Below are 21993 nucleotides of genomic sequence, written 5' to 3' on the forward strand. Positions count from 1 at the left end.
TACATTATATCATCTATTCCTGGGGTAGTGATTTCCTAGAGCCCTACATTATATAATCTATTCCTGGGGGTAGTGATTTCCTAGGGCCCTACATTATATAATCTATTCCTGGGGTAGTGATTTCCTAGGGCCCTACATTATATAATCTATTCCCGGGGTAGTGATTTCCTAGGGCCCTACATTATATAATCTATTCCCGGGTAGTGATTTCCTAGGGCCCTACATTATATAATCTATTCCCGGGGTAGTGATTTCCTAGGGCCCTACATTATATAATCTATTCCCGGGGTAGTGATTTCCTAGAGCCCTACATTATATAATCTATTCCCGGGGTAGTGATTTCCTAGGGCCCTACATTATATAATCTATTCCCGGGGTAGTGATTTCCTAGGGCCCTACATTATATAATCTGTTCCCGGGGTAGTGATTTCCTAGGGCCCTACATTATATAATCTATTCCTGGGGTAGTGATTTCCTAGGGCCCTACATTATATAATCTATTCCTGGGGTAGTGATTTCCTAGGGCCCTACATTATATAATCTATTCCCGGGGTAGTGATTTCCTAGGGCCCTACATTATATAATCTGTTCCAGGGGTAGTGATTTCCTAGGGCCCTACATTATATAATCTATTCCTGGGGTAGTGATTTCCTAGGGCCCTACATTATATAATCTATTAACCGTGACCCAAAAACCCCAATAGGTACCAAACCGTGGTGTTTGGTGAACCATTACACCCCTAGAAATGACACTATCCCACCAGACCAGTACTTCCATACTGACACACATACTGCTGTTACTGTCTATTATCTATCCCCCTACCTACAGTATACTGCTGTTACTGTCTATTATCTATCCTTTACCCCTACCTACAGTATACTGCTGTTACTGTCTATTATCTATCCTTTACCCCTACCTACTGCTGTTACTGGCTATTATCTATCCTTTACCCCTACCTACAGTATACTGCTGTTACTGTCTATTACCTATCCTTTACCCCTACCTACAGTATACTGCTGTTACTGTCTATTATCTATCCTTTACCCCTACCTACAGTATACTGCTGTTACTGTCTATTATCTATCCTTTAGCCCTACCTACAGTATACTGCTGTTACTGTCTATTATCTATCCTTTACCCCTACCTACAGTATACTGCTGCTACTGTCTATTATCTATCCTTTACCCCTACCTACAGTATACTGCTGTTACTGTCTATTATCTATCCTTTACCCCTACCTACAGTATACTGCTGTTACTGTCTATTATCCATCCCCCTACCTACAGTATACTGCTGTTACTGTCTATTATCTATCCTTTACCCCTACCTACAGTATACTGCTGTTACTGTCTATTATCTATCCTTTACCCCTACCTACAGTATACTGCTGTTACTGTCTATTATCTATCCTTTACCCCTACCTACAGTATACTGCTGTTACTGTCTATTATCTATCCTTTACCCCTACCTACAGTATACTGCTGTTACTGTCTATTATCTATCCTTTACCCCTACCTACAGTATACTGCTGTTACTGTCTATTACCTATCCTTTACCCCTACCTACAGTATACTGACTATTATCTATCCTTTACCCCTACCTACAGTATACTGTCTATTATCTATCCTTTACCCCTACCTACAGTATACTGCTGTTACTGTCTATTATCTATCCTTTACCCCTACCTACAGTATACTGCTGTTACTGTCTATTATCTATCCTTTACCCCTACCTACAGTATACTGCTGTTACTGTCTATTATCTATCCTTTACCCCTACCTACAGTATACTGCTGTTACTGTCTATTATCTATCCTTTACCCCTACCTACAGTATACTGCTGTTACTGTCTATTATCTATCCTTTACCCCTACCTACAGTATACTGCTGTTACTGTCTATTATCTATCCTTTACCCCTACCTACAGTATACTGCTGTTACTGTCTATTATCTATCCTTTACCCCTACCTACAGTATACTGCTGATACTGTCTATTATCTATCCTTTACCCCTACCTACAGTATACTGCTGTTACTGTCTATTATCTATCCTTTACCCCTACCTACAGTATACTGCTGTTACTGTCTATTATCTATCCTTTACCCCTACCTACAGTATACTGCTGCTACTGTCTATTATCTATCCTTTACCCCTACCTACAGTATACTGCTGTTACTGTCTATTATCTATCCTTTACCCCTACCTACAGTATACTGCTGTTACTGTCTATTATCTATCCTTTACCCCTACCTACAGTATACTGCTTTTACTGTCTATTATCTATCCTTTACCCCTACCTACAGTATACTGCTGTTACTGTCTATTATCTATCCTTTACCCCTACCTACAGTATACTGCTGTTACTGTCTATTACCTATCCTTTACCCCTACCTACAGTATACTGCTGTTACTGTCTATTATCTATCCTTTACCCCTACCTACAGTATACTGCTGTTACTGTCTATTATCTATCCTTTACCCCTACCTACAGTATACTGCTGTTACTGTCTATTACCTATCCTTTACCCCCTACCTACAGTATACTGCTGTTACTGTCTATTATCTATCCTTTACCCCTACCTACAGTATACTGCTGTTACTGTCTATTATCTATCCTTTACCCCTACCTACAGTATACTGCTGTTACTGTCTATTATCTATCCTTTACCCCTACCTACAGTATACTGCTGTTACTGTCTATTATCTATCCTTTACCCCTACCTACAGTATACTGCTGTTACTGTCTATTATCTATCCTTTACCCCTACCTACAGTATACTGTCTATTATCTATCCTTTACCCCTACCTACAGTATACTGCTGTTACTGTCTATTATCTATCCTTTACCCCTACCTACAGTATACTGCTGTTACTGTCTATTATCTATCCTTTACCCCTACCTACAGTATACTGCTGTTACTGTCTATTATCTATCCTTTACCCCTACCTACAGTATACTGCTGTTACTGTCTATTATCTATCCTTTACCCCTACCTACAGTATACTGCTGTTACTGTCTATTATCTATCCTTTACCCCTACCTACAGTATACTGCTGTTACTGTCTATTATCTATCCTTTACCCCTACCTACAGTATACTGCTGTTACTGTCTATTATCTATCCTTTACCCCTACCTACAGTATACTGCTGTTACTGTCTATTATCTATCCTTTACCCCTACCTACAGTATACTGCTGTTACTGTCTATTATCTATCCTTTACCCCTACCTACAGTATACTGTCTATTATCTATCCTTTACCCCTACCTACAGTATACTGCTGTTACTGTCTATTATCTATCCTTTACCCCTACCTACAGTATACTGCTTTTACTGTCTATTATCTATCCTTTACCCCTACCTACAGTATACTGCTGTTACTGTCTATTATCTATCCTTTACCCCTACCTACAGTATACTGCTGTTACTGTCTATTATCTATCCTTTACCCCTACCTACAGTATACTGCTGTTACTGTCTATTATCTATCCTTTACCCCTACCTACAGTATACTGCTGTTACTGTCTATTATCTATCCTTTACCCCTACCTACAGTATACTGCTGTTACTGTCTATTATCTATCCTTTACCCCTACCTACAGTATACTGCTGTTACTGTCTATTATCTATCCTTTACCCCTACCTACAGTATACTGTCTATTATCTATCCTTTACCCCTACCTACAGTATACTGTCTATTATCTATCCTTTATCCCTACCTACAGTATACTGCTGTTACTGTCTATTATCTATCATTTACCCCTACCTACAGTATACTGCTGTTACTGTCTATTATCTATCCTTTATCCCTACCTACAGTATACTGCTGTTACTGTCTATTATCTATCCTTTACCCCTACCTACAGTATACTGTCTATTATCTATCCTTTACCCCTACCTACAGTATACTGCTGTTACTGTCTATTATCTATCCTTTACCCCTACCTACAGTATACTGCTGTTACTGTCTATTATCTATCCTTTACCCCTACCTACAGTATACTGCTGCTACTGTCTATTATCTATCCTTTACCCCTACCTACAGTATACTGCTGTTACTGTCTATTATCTATCCTTTACCCCTACCTACAGTATACTGTCTATTATCTATCCTTTACCCCTACCTACAGTATACTGCTGTTACTGTCTATTATCTATCCTTTACCCCTACCTACAGTATACTGCTGTTACTGTCTATTATCTATCCTTTACCCCTACCTACAGTATACTGCTGTTACTGTCTATTATCTATCCTTTACCCCTACCTACAGTATACTGCTGTTACTGTCTATTATCTATCCTTTACCCCTACCTACAGTATACTGCTGTTACTGTCTATTATCTATCCTTTACCCCTACCTACAGTATACTGTCTATTATCTATCCTTTACCCCTACCTACAGTATACTGCTGTTACTGTCTATTATCTATCCTATACCCCTACCTACAGTATACTGCTGTTACTGTCTATTATCTATCCTTTACCCCTACCTACAGTATACTGCTGTTACTGTCTATTATCTATCCTTTACCCCTACCAACAGTATACTGCTGTTACTGTCTATTATCTATCCTTTACCCCTACCTACAGTATACTGCTGTTACTGTCTATTATCTATCCTTTACCCCTACCTACAGTATACTGCTGTTACTGTCTATTATCTATCCTTTACCCCAACCTACAGTATACTGCTGTTACTGTCTATTATCTATCCTTTACCCCTACCTACAGTATACTGTCTATTATCTATCCTTTACCCCTACCTACAGTATACTGCTGTTACTGTCTATTATCTATCCTTTACCCCTACCTACAGTATACTGCTGTTACTGTCTATTATCTATCCTTTACCCCTACCTACAGTATACTGCTGTTACTGTCTATTATCTATCCTTTACCCCTACCTACAGCATACTGTCTATTATCTATCCTTTACCCCTACCTACAGTATACTGCTGTTACTGTCTATTATCTATCCTTTACCCCTACCTACAGTATACTGTCTATTATCTATCCTTTACCCCTACCTACAGTATACTGCTGTTACTGTCTATTATCTATCCTTTACCCCTACCTACAGTATACTGCTGTTACTGTCTATTATCTATCCTTTACCCCTACCTACAGTATACTGCTGTTACTGTCTATTATCTATCCTTTACCCCTACCTACAGTATACTGCTGTTACTGTCTATTATCTATCCTTTACCCCTACCTACAGTATACTGCTGTTACTGTCTATTATCTATCCTTTACCCCTACCTACAGTATACTGCTGTTACTGTCTATTATCTATCCTTTACCCCTACCTACAGTATACTGCTGTTACTGTCTATTATCTATCCTTTACCCCTACCTACAGTATACTGCTGTTACTGTCTATTATCTATCCTTTACCCCTACCTACAGTATACTGCTGTTACTGTCTATTATCTATCCTTTACCCCTACCTACAGTATACTGCTGTTACTGTCTATTATCTATCCTTTACCCCTACCTACAGTATACTGCTGTTACTGTCTATTATCTATCCTTTACCCCTACCTACAGTATACTGCTGTTACTGTCTATTATCTATCCTTTACCCCTACCTACAGTATACTGCTGTTACTGTCTATTATCTATCCTTTACCCCTACCTACAGTATACTGCTGTTACTGTCTATTATCTATCCTTTACCCCTACCTACAGTATACTGCTGTTACTGTCTATTATCTATCCCCCTACCTACAGTATACTGCTGTTACTGTCTATTATCTATCCCCCTACCTACAGTATACTGCTGTTACTGTCTATTATCCATCCCCCTACCTACACTATACTGCTGTTACTGTCTATTATCTATCCTTTACCCCTACCTACAGTATACTGCTGTTACTGTCTATTATCTATCCTTTACCCCTACCTACAGTATACTGCTGTTACTGTCTATTATCTATCCTTTACCCCTACCTACAGTATACTGCTGCTACTGTCTATTATCTATCCTTTACCCCTACCTACAGTATACTGTCTATTATCTATCCTTTACCCCTACCTACAGTATACTGCTGTTACTGTCTATTATCTATCCCTTACCCCTACCTACAGTACACTGTTGTTACTGTCTACTATCTATCCTTTACCCCTACCTACAGTATACTGCTGTTACTGTCTATTATCTATCCTTTACCCCTACCTACAGTATACTGCTGTTACTGTCTATTATCTATCCTTTACCCCTACCTACAGTATACTGCTGTTACTGTCTATTATCTATCCTTTACCCCTACCTACAGTATACTGCTGTTACTGTCTATTATCTATCCTTTACCCCTACCTACAGTATACTGCTGTTACTGTCTATTATCTATCCTTTACCCCTACCTACAGTATACTGCTGTTACTGTCTATTATCTATCCTTTACCCCTACCTACAGTATACTGCTGTTACTGTCTATTATCTATCCTTTACCCCTACCTACAGTATACTGCTGTTACTGTCTATTATCTATCCTTTACCCCTACCTACAGTATACTGTCTATTATCTATCCTTTACCCCTACCTACAGTATACTGCTGTTACTGTCTATTATCTATCCTGTTGTCTAGTCACTTTATAAAAACCTGTTTTTGCTTTGTCATTATGGGGTATTGTGTGTGTAGATTGACGAGGGGGAAAAAAACGATTTAATACATTTTAGAATAAGGCTGTAACGTAACAAAATGTGGAAAAAGTCAAGGGGTCTGAATACTTTCAGAATGCACCGTACCTAGCGTTAGCTATATGTGTGCGTGTTCTCACCCAGCCTGGCCTCTACGGGGTTAATGACGTGAGACAGGCTGTCGGCGTTGAGCGTGTAGGCGTTGAGGGAGGGGTCATAACGTGGGTTGACCCCTAGGACAGCGTAGTAGAGGATCTGTGAGTCCAGACTGAAGTCGGCCACCGGGGCCAGCTTAGACAGGAGAGGCTGGATATAACTCTGGACTGCTGCCTCTATGTCCCAGTGCAGATGGTGAGACTTAGGGTCAGGGTTCAACAGGCTGAAGGTTATTTCATAACCTGCAGGGGGGGGAGAGAATGGAGAATCATTATACCGTCTACACCGCCTGAGAATCACTGTACCATCTACACCGCCTGAGAATCACTGTACCATCTACACCGCCTGAGAATCACTGTACCATCTACACCGCCTGAGAATCACTGTACCATCTACACCGCCTGAGAATCACTGTACCATCTACACCGCCTGAGAATCACTGTACCATCTACACCGCCTGAGAATCACTGTACCATCTACACCGCCTGAGAATCACTGTACCATCTACACCGCCTGAGAATCACTGTACCATCTACACCGCCTGAGAATCACTGTACCATCTACACCGCCTGAGAATCACTGTACCATCTACACCGCCTGAGAATCACTGTACCATCTACACCGCCTGAGAATCACTGTACCATCTACACCGCCTGAGAATCACTGTACCATCTACACCGCCTGAGAATCACTGTACCATCTACACCGCCTGAGAATCACTGTACCATCTACACCGCCTGAGAATCACTGTACCATCTACACCGCCTGAGAATCACTGTACCATCTACACCGCCTGAGAATCAATGTACCATCTACACCGCCTGAGAATCAATGTACCATCTACACCCCTGAGAATCAATGTACCATCTACACCCCTGAGAATCAATGTACCATCTACACCCCTGAGAATCAATGTACCATCTACACCCCTGAGAATCATTGTACCATCTAAACCCGAGAATCATTATACCATCTAAACCCCTGAGAATCATTATACCATCTAAACCCCTGAGAATCATTATACCATCTAAACCCCTGAGAATCATTACACCATCTACACCCCCGAGAATCATTACACCATCTACACCCCCTGAGAATCATTACACCATCTACAGCCCCTGAGAATCACTTTACCATCTAAACCCCTGAGAATCATTACACTAGCACCCCCTTCAACCCTCCATTTCTACAGGATTGAGATCTGGGCTTTGACTCGGCCATTCCATAACCCTCCATTTCTTATGTTTGAGCCATTCTGTTGTGGATTTGCTCCTGTGTTTTAGACCATTGTCCTGTTGCAAGATCCATTTTGGGTTCAGCTTTTTGACAGATGGCCTCACATTCTCCTCCTGTATTCTCTGGTACAATGTGGATTGATGGTTGACTCAATGATGGCAAGCTGACCCGGCCCTGAGGCAGCATGCTCTATGGTCAGCGTGTGGTTCTTCTGTTCGAAGGCAGTGTTTTGTTTTCAGCAAACATGACTTCTGGCATTGTAGCCAAACAACTCCACCTTTGACTCGTCTGTCCAGAGCACATTGTTCTTCACCCAGGTGTTGTCTGGCAAACTACAGCCGTGATTCTTTTTTTTTTTTTGAGAGCAGAAGCTTCTTCCTTCCTGACCTCTCATGTAGACCAAGTCTCTTTCTGACACTTGACTCATGCAGTTCAACAGTGATTGTGGCAAGAGATGCCTGTAGATCCCTTGATGTTACCCCGGAGTTCTTAGAGATTTATTTTTGCATCTTTCGGTCAGCTCTTGGGCTGAATTTGGTGGGACTTCCAGACTTCCAGTGGTGTGGAATTTTCTCAATTTATACATGATCACTCAGACACTGGAATGATTGACCTCAAATTGCTTGGAAATGTCTCTGAAACTCCTCCACGGACTAATGGGCCTCAACAATCTTCCTTCTGAGGGCCTCAGAGAGCTCTTATGGTCTTGGCATAACATGTTACCACACACCTGTATGTTTAAGACCAAACCAGACCCAGTTTATGATGTTCATGGAAGGCTGGACCCTACCAATCCAGACCCAGTTTCTGATCTTCATGGAAGGCTGGACCCTACCAAACCAGACCCAGTTTCTGATCTTCATGGAAGGCTGGACCCTACCAATCCAGACCCAGTTTCTGATCTTCATGGAAGGCTGGACCCTACCAAACCAGACCCAGTTTCTGATCTTCATGGAAGACTGGACCCTACCAATCCAGACCCAGTTTCTGATCTTCATGGAAGGCTGGACCCTACCAATCCAGACCCAGTTTCCGATCTTCATGGAAAGCTGGACCCTACCAAACCAGACCCAGTTTCTGATCTTCATGGAAGGCTGGACCCTACCAATCCAGACCCAGTTTCTGATCTTCATGGAAGGCTGGACCCTACCAATCCAGACCCAGTTTCTGATCTTCATGGAAGGCTGGACCCTACCAAACCAGACCCAGTTTCTGATCTTCATGGAAGGCTGGACCTACCAATCCAGACCCAGTTTCTGATCTTCATGGACGGCTGGACCCTACCAATCCAGACCCAGTTTCTGATCTTCATGGAAGGCTGGACCCTACCAATCCAGACCCAGTTTCCGATCTTCATGGAAGGCTGGACCCTACCAAACCAGACCCAGTTTCTGATCTTCATGGAAGGCTGGACCCTACCAAACCAGACCCAGTTTCTGATCTTCATGGAAGGCTGGACCCTACCAATCCAAACCCAGTTTCTGATCTTCATGGAAGGCTGGACCCTACCAATCCAAACCCAGTTTCCGATCTTCATGGAAGGCTGGACCCTACCAATCCAGACCCAGTTTCTGATCTTCATGGAAGGCTGGACCCTACCAATCCAGACCCAGTTTCTGATCTTCATGGAAGGCTGGACCTACCAATCCAGACCCAGTTTCTGATCTTCATGGAAGGCTGGACCCTACCAATCCAAACCCAGGTTCTGATCTTCATGGAAGGCTGGACCCTACCAATCCAAACCCAGGTTCTGATCTTCATGGAAGGCTGGACCCTACCAATCCAAACCCAGTTTCTGATCTTCATGGAAGGCTGGACCCTACCAATCCAGACCCAGTTTCTGATCTTCATGGAAGGCTGGACCCTACCAATCCAAACCCAGGTTCTGATCTTCATGGAAGGCTGGACCCTACCAAACCAGACCCAGTTTCTGATCTTCATGGAAGGCTGGACCCTACCAATCCAAACCCAGGTTCTGATCTTCATGGAAGGCTGGACCCTACCAAACCAGACCCAGTTTCTGATCTTCATGGAAGGCTGGACCCTACCAATCCAGACCCAGTTTCTGATCTTCATGGAAGGCTGGACCTACCAATCCAGACCCAGTTTCTGATCTTCATGGAAGGCTGGACCCTACCAATCCAAACCCAGGTTCTGATCTTCATGGAAGGCTGGACCCTACCAATCCAAACCCAGGTTCTGATCTTCATGGAAGGCTGGACCCTACCAATCCAAACCCAGGTTCTGATCTTCATGGAAGGCTGGACCTACCACGTTGCTCTAATGATTTCTAAGCATCACCTGTTTTGGTGCATCTGATTCTTTAGTCATGTGATGGGATGATAAAGGTAGGGGTGTACCAAGGTTTCCGTGGACGATAAAAATAAATGAAAAGTCTATTGCTACACAATAATTTGCCTCGAATTAACTTGCGTTTGGGCGGGCCGGTTTTGGGGCAAGAAACCCCTCTCGACGGGCACACTGGAAATGGATAACCAACACAATTTTGCCCAGTCGGACAAGTTAGCTGAACTCGAATATGAGGACCTCCTCTCTTCTGTGTGAGTTAGAATAGAAACACACTTGACACTAATGTCCCAGCAGCTAGAGGATTTATTATCCTATGAAGTTGAAGCACATCGACACACCTGGACTAGGGTTAACTCGGGGTTAGGACTAACCTGGACTAGGGGTTAGGACTAACCTGGACTAGGGTTAACTAGGGGTTAGGACTAACCTGGACTAGGGTTAACTAGGGGTTAGGACTAACCTGGACTAGGGTTAACTAGGGGTTAGGACTAACCTGGACTAGGGTTAACTAGGGGTTAGGACTAACCTGGACTAGGGTTAACTCGGGGTTAGGACTAACCTGGACTAGGGTTAACTCGGGGTTAGGACTAAGCTGGACTAGGGGTTAGGACTAACCTGGACTAGGGTTAACTCGGGGTTAGGACTAAGCTGGACTAGGGGTTAGGACTAACCTGGGCTGGACTTGAAGGCTCTCATGCTGTCGACCAGACCGTCCCTGCTACTGTAGTCGAGGCGGACGCGGTCGCTAAGGGCAGCGGTGATGTCACTGTGGCTGAATGACATGACCTTGAGAACCTGTTGTACCTGGGTCTCCAGGTGGGCAAGCACCTCCTTCAGGCCGACGCCCAGTCTCATCGGCCTCCCCGCACGCAACAACGACGTCCGCCTCTGACCCACGTACACACTCACACCCTGGAACAAGAATTACAAGAATTTCTTCTTAACTGAGACTTGCCTAGTTAAATAAAAAGGTAAAAAAATGTCATTAATCATTTAAAAATAAAAAAACATTTATATATATATATATATACAGTACCAGTCAAAAATGTGGACACACCTCATTCATGGGTTTTTCTTTATTTTCTACATTGTAGAATAATAGTGAAGACATCAAAACTATGAAATAGCACAATGCCAAGAGTGTGCAAAGCTGTCATCAAGGCAAAGGGTGGCTACTTGGAAGAATCTCAAATATAAAATATATTTTGATTTGTTTAACACTTTTTTGGTTCCTACATGATTCCATATGTGTTATTTCATAGTTTTGATGTCTTCACTATTATTCTACAATGTAGAAAATAGTAAAAATATACAAAAACCCTAGAATGAGTAGGTGTCCAAACTTTTGACTGGTACTGTATATAAAACACACACACACACACAATATTATAGACAAACGCACATTCAAGATAATCAATATTACGTATTTGTGTTCTCACCTCAGGTAGCAGTGTGGAGGATTCTGGGACGACATAGATGACCACGGAGCCACAGGGGCTCTCGCTGAGCAGATGAAGAGACTGATCAGTCTCTGGGGAGGGGGGGGCCGAGAGGAGCGAGAGGAGAGAGATGATAAATAATGACAGTTTCTATTCTTGATCTGAAGAAACGACACCCAGCTGATAAGCTGAAGGCAGCCACTGACCTGCAGGAGTGGGCTGGTTCAGGGCATCTTCCTCCATGATGGTAGCTGTCCTGTATCTAGTCTCATACCTGTAACTCAACCCTGTGGTCTCTGGAGGAGAAGGGGGAGGATATGGGAAAGAGGGGAGGCAAGGGAGAGAGAGAGACAAAGGGAAAGGAGGGAGGGAGGGAGGGAGGGACAGAGAGAGAGGGAGGGAGGTGGAAAGGGAGGTGGAAAGGGAGGAGAGAGAGGGACAGAGAGAGAGAGGGACAGAGAGAGAGAGGGAGAGAGAGAGACAGAGAGAGACAGAGAGAGACAGAGAGAGAGAGAGAGAGAGAGAGGTTAATATTCAGTAGGGCTGACCCCATTTCGATTGATCGGCTGTTGGTCGACTGAGATTTAGATTTAGTCAGACGGTAGCAAAAAAAATAATGACGCACAAAACACCTGTCTGATTGGCTCCTGTCTGAGTGGACTGATCCATTGTGGAGGACATGGCACAGTCCATCAGTCTAAGATGTGCTACTGAAATTGTATATGGTTATATTAACATGTTATATTACGTAACATGTTATATTACCACATGTTATATTAGGTTACAACATGTTATATTACATAACAACATGTTATATTACCACATGTTATATTACGTAACAATGGTGCAACATTAATAAATATTATTTGATCCCGTGCTGGATAGTGGTCACTGTCCATGGTTCTGAAACACATCAGTGTGCTGTTGAATTGGCACCTTTTCCTAGAACATGTAGTTATGTGCATAACAGCGAAAGTTAACCAGCATATTGGTGTTGAGAACAATGCGGTGGAGGCAGCAGTGGAGTTAGGAGACGAGAAAACAGCCCTTTCCTTAAATTGTCTAAGAAAAGTGAGGAAAGAGAAAACCATAACTTAATTAGGTCTATAATCAGTAGCCTAACTGTTAAATGTGCCTGGCTTTATAAATCATCCATATTTTTCTACAGAAATAAGACAGATCCTACTTCTGCTGCCTGTTTGAGTGTTTGTTTAATAGCCTACTGATTCCCTGAGCACCAAGACTCACACAACTACAACATGTTGGATAAACAAGCTCACAAATGTGGCTGTTTTTAGTCTTTGCTGTAATAAAGGTTTACTTTTTGTTTTGTGTTAGAATAGCTTCTCTTGTATTGTTTATAGTTTATTTACTGTTGTTTACACTGTTCCAAATTGTCAGAAATATAATATTTATAATAATAATAATAATGCTCATTTTTCTTGATCTCCTTGTTATTGTCATTATTATAATAACCAGTAATATCATTAGACTTAGTATAGCAGCCTTATAGATCCTCCTCTCCCGGTATCTCCAGAACCAGCCCTCCCCTCCCAGTATCTCCAGAACCAGCCCTCCCCTCCCGGTATCTCCAGAACCAGCCCTCCCCTCCGGTATCTCCAGAACCAGCCCTCCTCTTCTCCAGAACCAGCCCTCCCCTCCCGGTTCTCCAGAAAGCCTCCGGTATCTCCAGAACCAGCCCTCCCCTCCCGGTATCTCCAGAACCAGCCCTCCCCTCCCGGTATCTCCAGAACCAGCCCTCCCCTCCCAGTATCTCCAGAACCAGCCCTCCCCTCCCGGTATCTCCAGAACCAGCCCTCCCCTCCCGGTATCTCCAGAACCAGCCCTCCCCTCCCAGTATCTCCAGAACCAGCCCTCCCCTCCCGGTATCTCCAGAACCAGCCCTCCCGGATCTCCAGAACCAGCCCTCCCTCCCGGTATCTCCAGACCAGCCCTCCCTCCCGGTATCTCCAGAACCAGCCCTCCCCTCCCAGTATCTCCAGAACCAGCCCTCCCCTCCCGGTATCTCCAGAACCAGCCCTCCCCTCCCGGTATCTCCAGAACCAGCCCTCCCCTCCCGGTATCTCCAGAACCAGCCCTCCCCTCCCAGTATCTCCAGAACCAGCCCTCCCCTCCCAGTATCTCCAGAACCAGCCCTCCCCTCTCACCGTCCACAGGGTGCTCCTCCAGGCGTGTGTGTGTGGGATCAACCTTCTTCTGGTGTTCAGCTGTCAGAGTTCCTCTAGAGAACACCACCTCTACCTCCACACTCAACTGTAGCTGTAACACACACACACACACAGCTCTGTTAACCTGCACACACACAGCTCTGTTAACCTGCGCACACACAGCTCTGTTAACCTGCGCACACACACCCACTCTGTTAACCTGCGCACACACACACACACACACACACACACACACACACACACACACACACACACACACACACACACACACACACACACACACTCTGTTAACCTGCACATACACACACACTCTGTTAACCTACACACACACACAATTAAGGAATTAACATGGTCCACACACACCACCACAGTCTTGAAGGCACAACAACGCCTATTCCCCCTCAAGAGGCTGAAAAGATTCGGCATGGGCCCTCAGATCCCCAAACAGTTCTCCAGCTGCACCATTGAGAGCATCTTGACTGGCTTTCTATGGCAACTGCTCGGCATCTGACCGTACTGCGCAACAGAGGGTAGTGCGTACAGCCCAGTACATCACTGGGGCCAAGCTTCCTGCCATCCAGGACCTCTATACCAGGCGGTGTCAGAGGAAGGCCCTCAAAAATTGTCAAAGACCCCAGCCACCCAATTCATAGACTGTTCTCTCTGCTACAGCATGGCAAGCGGTACCGGAGCGTCAAGTCTGTGACCAAAAGGCTCCTACCCCCAAACCATAAGACTGATAAATAGTTAGATAAAGCTGCAATAGGTAAAACATTTTTTTAAATAGTTCACCAAATAGCCACCTAGACTATCTGTATGGACCCTTTTGACTCATCCCTGCTGCTAAGGTCTACTCCACACTGTACTGTGCCTTCAAAGTATTCACACCCCCTTCACTTTTTCCACATTTTGTTGTGTAACAGCTTGAATTTAAAATGGATTATATTGAGATTTTTTTTTCTCACTGTCCTACAAACTAATGTCAAAGTGGAATTATGTTTGTTGTTTACAAATGTTTACAAATTCATAAATTTAAAGCTGAAATATCTTCAGTCTATAAGTGTTATGGCAAGCCTAAATACATTCAGGAGTGAAAATGTTGCTTAACAAGTCACATAATTAGTTGCATGGACTCTGTGTGCAAGAATAGTGTTTAACATGATTTCTGAATGACTACCTCATCTCTGTACCCCACACATACAGTTATCTGTAGGGTCCCTCAGTCCAGCAGTGAATTTCAAACACAGATTCAACCACAAAGACCTGGGAGGTTTTCTAATGCCTCGCAAAGAAGGGCACCTATTGGTAGATTGGTCAAAAATAAAATAAAAAAGTCAACAACATCGTAGTTACTCCACAATGGTAACCTAAATGACAGAGTGAAAAGGAAGCCTGTACAGAATAATAATATTCCAAAACATCCTGTTTGCAACAAGAGACTAAAGTAATACTGCAAAAAAATTGGCAAAGAACTTAACTTTTTGTCCTGAATACAAAGTGTTATGTTTGGGGCAAATCCAACACAACACATTACTGAGTACCACTCTCCATATTTTCAAGTGGTGGCTGCATCATGTTATGGGTATGCTTGTAAACGTTAAGGACTGGGGTGCTTTTCAGGATAAAAAAAATAAAAGATATGGAGCTAAGCACAGGAAAAGTCCTAGAGAAAAACCTGGTTCAGTCTGCTTTCCACCAGACACTGGGAGATTCATTCACCTTTCAGCAGGACAACAACCTAAAACAGATTTGACTTAAATCTGCTTGAAAATCAATGGAAAGACCTGAAAATGGTTGTCTAGCAATGATCAACAACCAATTTGACAGAACTTGAAGAATTCTTAAAAGAATAATAGGCAAATGCTGCACAATCCAGGTGTGCAAAGCTCTTAGAGACTTAACCAGAAAGACTCACAGCTGTAATTGCTGCCAAAAGTGCTTTTTACAAAGTATTGACTCAGGAGTGTGAATACTTATGTAAATGAGATATTTCTGCATTTCATTTTCAATAAATTAGCAAACATTTTGAAAAACACATCCTCACTTTGTCATTATGGGGTATTGTGTTAAGATGGGTCAGATTGTTTATGTTTTTTTTAAGGAAAAGTTCCACAAATTAACTTTTAACAAGGCACATCTGTTAATTGAAATGCATTCCAGGTGACTACCTCATGAAGCTGGTTGAGAGAATGCCAAGAGTGTGCAAAGCTGTCATCAAGGCAAAGGGGTGGCTACTTTGAAGAATCCAAAATATATTTTGATTTGTTTAACACTTTTTTTGGTTACTACATGATTCCATATGTGTTATTTCATAGTTTTGATGTCTTCACTATTATTCTACAGTGTAGAAAATAGTAAAAATAAAGAAAAACCCTTGAATGAGTAGGTGTTCTAAAACTTTTGACTGATACTGTATGTTAACTCTCACACACACACACGTTACCTCTCTCCCACACACACACACACACACACACACACACACACACACACACACACACACACACACACACACACACACACACACACACACACACACACACGTTACCGCTCTCTCTCTCACACACACACGTTACCGCTCTCTCTCTCTCACACACACACACAAAACTCTGTATACTAGCTCTCTCTCTCTCTCTCACACACACACACACACACACACACACACACACCTCTGTTAACGCTCGCTCTCTCACACACAACTATATTAACTCTCTTTCTCAAAAACATCTCTGTTAACTCTCACACACACAGCTCTGTTAACTATATCTCTCTCCTCTCACACACAGCTGTGTTACCTGCAGCTGAGCTAGCTGGTTGATCTGGGTGACAGGTAGCCATGCCCTGTATGTCTCAGTGGTCTTCCACCACAAGGGAACTCCCACAGCGATCACCACCACTGCTATGGCCAGGGCCGCCAGACGCCCTCGGTGACGCTCTGCAACACACACATTATATTAGACTACCAGGGAATCACAATGATCAACACACATTATATTAGACTACCAGGGAATCACAATGATCAACACACATTATATTAGACTACCAGGGAATCACACATTATATTAGACTACCAGGGAATCACACATTATACTAGACTACCAGGGAATCACAATGATCAACACACATTATATTAGACTACCAGGGAATCACACATTATATTAGACTACCAGGGAATCACACATTATATTAGACTACCAGGGAATCACACATTATATTAGACTACCAGGGAATCACAGTGATCCACACACATTATATTAGACTACCAGGGAATCACAGTGATCCACACACATTATATTAGACTACCAGGGAATCACACATTATATTAGACTACCAGGGAATCACAGAACATTATATTAGACTACCAGGGAATCACACATTATATTAGACTACCAGGGAATCACATCACCCATTATACTAGACTACCAGGGAATCACAGTGCCAACCATTATATTAGACTACCAGGGAATCACACATTATACTAGACTACCAGGGAATCACAGTGATCCACACACATTATATTAGACTACCAGGGAATCACAGTGAACACATTATATTAGACTACCAGGGAATCACAGTGCCACACCATTATATTAGACTACCAGGGAATCACAGTGATCCACACACATTATATTAGACTACCAGGGAATCACAGTGATCCACACACGTTATATTAGACTACCAGGGAATCACACATTATATTAGACTACCAGGGAATCACACAGTGATCCACACACATTATATTAGACTACCAGGGAATCACACATTATACTAGACTACCAGGGAATCACAGTGATCCACACACATTATATTAGACTACCAGGGAATCACACATTATATTAGACTACCAGGGAATCACACATTATACTAGACTACCAGGGAATCACAGTGATCAACACACATTATATTAGACTACCAGGGAATCACACATTATATTAGACTACCAGGGAATCACACATTATACTAGACTACCAGGGAATCACAGTGATCAACACACATTATATTAGACTACCAGGGAATCACAGTGATCCACACACATTATATTAGACTACCAGGGAATCACAGTGATCCACACACATTATATTAGACTACCAGTGAATCACAGTGATCCACACACATTATATTAGACTACCAGGGAATCACACACAAGTCCTTTATTTAACCAGGTAGGCTAGTTGAGAACAAGTCCTTTATTTAACCAGGTAGGCTAGTAGAGAACAAGTCCTTTATTTAACCAGGTAGGCTAGTTGAGAACAAGTCCTTTATTTAACCAGGTAGGCCAGTTCAGAACAAGTTCTCATTTACAACTGAGACCTGGCCAAGATAAAGCAAAGCAGTGTGACACAGACAACAACACAGAGTTACACATGGAATAAACAAGGGTACAGTCAATAATACAATAGAAAAAAAGAAAGTCTATATACAGTGTGTGCAAATGGCATGAGGAGTTAAGGCAATAAATAGGCCATAGTAGTGAAGTAATTACAATTGAGCAAATTAACACTGGAGTGATAGATGAGCAGATGATGATGTGCGAGCAGATGATGATGTGCAAATAGAGATACTGGTTTGAAAAAGAGCAGAAAGTAAATAAAAACAATATGGGGATGAGGTAGGTAGATTGGGTGGGCTGATCGGTTAGCTGCTCAGACAGCTGATGTTTAAAGTTAGTGAGGGAAATATAAGACTCCAGCCATCTACTGCCGGGACATCTACAGCCATCTACTGCCGGGACATCTACAGCCATCTACTGCCATCTACTGCCAGGACATCTACAGCCATCTACTGCCGGGACATCTACTGACGGGCCATCTCCTGACGGGACATCTACAGCCATCTACTGACGGGACATCTACAGCCATCTCCTGACGGGACATCTACAGCCATCTACAGCCGGGCCATCTACTGACGGGCCATCTACTGACGGGCCATCTACTGACGGGACATCTACTGACGGGACATCTACTGACGGGACATCTACTGACGGGACATCTACTGACGGGGCATCTACAGCCATCTACAGCCATCTACTGACGGGACATCTACAGCCATCTACTGACGGGACATCTACAGCCATCTACTGACGGGACATCTACAGCCATCTACTGACGGGACATCTACAGCCATCTACTGACGGGACATCTACAGCCATCTACAGCCATCTACTGCCGGGACATCTACTGACGGGCCATCTACTGACGGGACATCTACAGCCATCTACTGACGGGACATCTACAGCCATCTACTGACGGGACATCTACAGCCATCTACTGACGGGCCATCTACACACCTAATTAACAGGTGTGTAGTAATTTAACCTTTGGCTTTTTGAAAATGATTATTTCTCGCTGATATGAAAAAAAAATACGTTCCTTATGTTTCCAAAACCGTACCTCGAGTTAACGTTCAGACCGGGACTGTTAACAGAAAGGCCCCGGTAAAGTGCACGCCATGGTCAATAGACAGGAAATAAAGCCGTAGTTAAGGGCTATGACAGGGAAAGCTAGCTAGCTAGCCAACTCTCTGGCCACAACACTACAACTATAAAACAAAGAACCATTTGTAAATAGTCAATAAACGCCGCCTATTCATTCTCTGCTAAAATAGTGTTCTAACTGTGTGTTTATAACGCTAAAACTGAGGTAATTTAAAGAAAACAACATATTATTGTGCCAGACGTTTCACTCACCCACTTCTATGGCCGCCATTTTCTCTGTCGGTACAGCTGGGCAGGGCCAGGAGACAGCTGTCCAATAGAAAACTCGCTCTTCCGTCCCCACTCTACCCAATCACGAATCAAAAGGCGGGCTTTAAATATCAAGGAGAGATTCTCATCTTTTAATTTATCCTTTATTTCAACTAGGCAGGTCAGTTTAAGAACAAATTCTTATTTACAATGACGGCCTACCCGGTGTCATTGGTAACTGCACAACCCAAATACAATTGCAATCAGTCGATATGATCGATAACTATCATCAGAAATCAAGCGATATGAATCAGACAGTTGATCAGAAGGTTTGAAAATCAACGTTTCATATCGTGGTGTAGATGTATTGTACTGACAATAACGCGAGATCACATTTCCTGCATGGCCTACAACCAGTCAAATCAAATCAAATGTATTTATAAAGCCCTTCTTACATCAGCTGATATCTCAAAGTGCTGTACAGAAACCCAGCCTAAAACCCCCAACAGCAACCAAGTCCTCCCTTGCCCGCCATAGGAAGCAAAATGGCAATTAATAAATAATAAGCGAGCATTGCATTCGCAGCTCCTAAATTAAAAACATTAAAAACATAGTTTTAAACGTCACCTCTGAACTAGCTCCGGCTACTCGTGGCCCAGCTGGGAGCTTTAGTGACATTGATAGACCGTGGTTGCGTTCCAGGATGCAGGTCGATTCGGGTGTGTTCATTGCTAGGCTGCGGTCTACGTAGCTGGTCTACACGGGTACATTCCAGGTGGTCTTCATCGCTTCATAATTTCTGAGTGTATTAAAACGGATTGTTAACATAACAGATTAGCATAATTGGTAAAGATTATTAGATGATTTACTGACCTCTACTTTTATTTATTTCTTACAAATCCCAAATCACTATTGCAGGGCTGACCAACTGTCTTCCTGTTCCTGGAGAGCTACCACCCTGTAGGTTTTCTCTCCAAACTAACGTGATTCAACTTATCAACCAGTTAGTTAGGTAGCTAGATAAAGGTTTGAACAAAAATCAACTCCCATTCAAACACAGAATCCTATACTGGATTTCTCAAGACTTCCAAGACAAAATTTGGAAGGATGGCCACGCTTGGTGTAACCGGATGTGAAATGGCTAGTTAGTTAGCGGTGGTGCGCGGCTAATAGCGTTTAAATCGGGTGACGTCACTCGCTCTGAGACCTTGAAGTAGTTGTTACCCATCCCCTCAACCAAGAGTCGAGACTACATTACCCATCCCCTCAACCAAGAGTCGAGACTACATTACCCATCCCCTCAACCAAGAGTCGAGACTACATTACCCATCACCCCACTCAACCAAGAGTCGAGACTACATTACCCATCCCCTCAACCAAGAGTCAAGACTACATTACCCATCCCCTCAACCAAGAGTCAAGACTACATTACCCATCCCCTCAACCAAGAGTCGAGACTACATTACCCATCCCCTCAACCAAGAGTCAAGACTACATTACCCATCCCCTCAACCAAGAGTCAAGACCACATTACCCATCCCCTCAACCAAGAGTCGAGACCACATTACCCATCCCCTCAACCAAGAGTCGAGACTACATTACCCATCCCCTCAACCAAGAGTCAAGACTACATTACCCATCCCCTCAACCAAGAGTCGAGACTACATTACCCATCCCCTCAACCAAGAGTCAAGACTACATTACCCATCCCCTCAACCAAGAGTCAAGACTACATTACCCATCCCCCCAACCAAGAGTCAAGACTACATTACCCATCCCCTCAACCAAGAGTCAAGACTACATTACCCATCCCCTCAACCAAGAGTCGAGACTACATTACCCATCCCCTCAACCAAGAGTCGAGACTAAACCAGTTCACCTTGGTGGTGTGCAGACTGCTTTTATATTATTCTTAACAATTTCACACAAACCAGAAAAAAATGCAACGATATGTCTGCGAAGCTATATATTCACAGTATTATGAATAAATTGTGGTTTATTTGGTAGCATTTCGTAGTGTGACTGATTTTACTAATTGCATTAGTACTGTACAAAGTTAGAGGTGCGCTGTTTGATAGATTCCCCCCTGCCTCTTCTACCTCGGGCTTCCAGTGGGGAGACCTGAGGTCAACCTACCCCCACTCCTCCTACCTCGAGGTATTGGAGTGGCCATCACAAAGCCCTGACCTTAATCCTATAGATAATGTGTGGGCAGAACTGAAAAGAATGTGCGAGCAAGGAGGCCTACAAACCTGACTCAGTTACACCAGCTCTGTCAGGAAGAATGGGCCAAAATTCACCCAACTTATTGTGTGGAAGGCTACCCAAGACGTTTGACC

At 43.1% G+C, this 21993-nt stretch overlaps 1 protein-coding gene across 3 annotated transcripts in view; it reads right to left on the reverse strand.

The window, feature by feature from the left end:
• pigs (phosphatidylinositol glycan anchor biosynthesis, class S) overlaps positions 1–20398 on the reverse strand; it is a 30599-nt gene extending 10201 nt beyond the window's left edge. Inside the window, exons 1-8 of one of the 3 annotated variants that reach the window (XM_045690279.1) lie at positions 20282–20398; positions 19662–19749; positions 16767–16906; positions 13954–14065; positions 11992–12081; positions 11786–11877; positions 11018–11258; positions 6785–7042 (exon numbers count right to left, since the gene is read on the reverse strand). In XM_045690279.1, coding sequence (XP_045546235.1) covers positions 6785–7042; positions 11018–11258; positions 11786–11877; positions 11992–12081; positions 13954–14065; positions 16767–16906; positions 19662–19749; positions 20282–20383 — 1123 coding nt within the window. In that variant the 5' untranslated portion in view covers positions 20384–20398. Of the gene's footprint in view, positions 1–6784; positions 7043–11017; positions 11259–11785; positions 11878–11991; positions 12082–13953; positions 14066–16766; positions 16907–19657; positions 19774–20281 lie in introns of those variants that run through there. The other 2 variants (XM_045690280.1, XM_045690281.1) reach the window with 2 other exon arrangements.
• Between the last annotated feature and the right edge of the window lie 1595 nt (positions 20399–21993).

Source organism: Salmo salar, chromosome ssa11 (genome assembly GCF_905237065.1).
Source record: "Salmo salar chromosome ssa11, Ssal_v3.1, whole genome shotgun sequence".
Taxonomy (NCBI): Eukaryota; Metazoa; Chordata; class Actinopteri; order Salmoniformes; family Salmonidae; genus Salmo; species Salmo salar.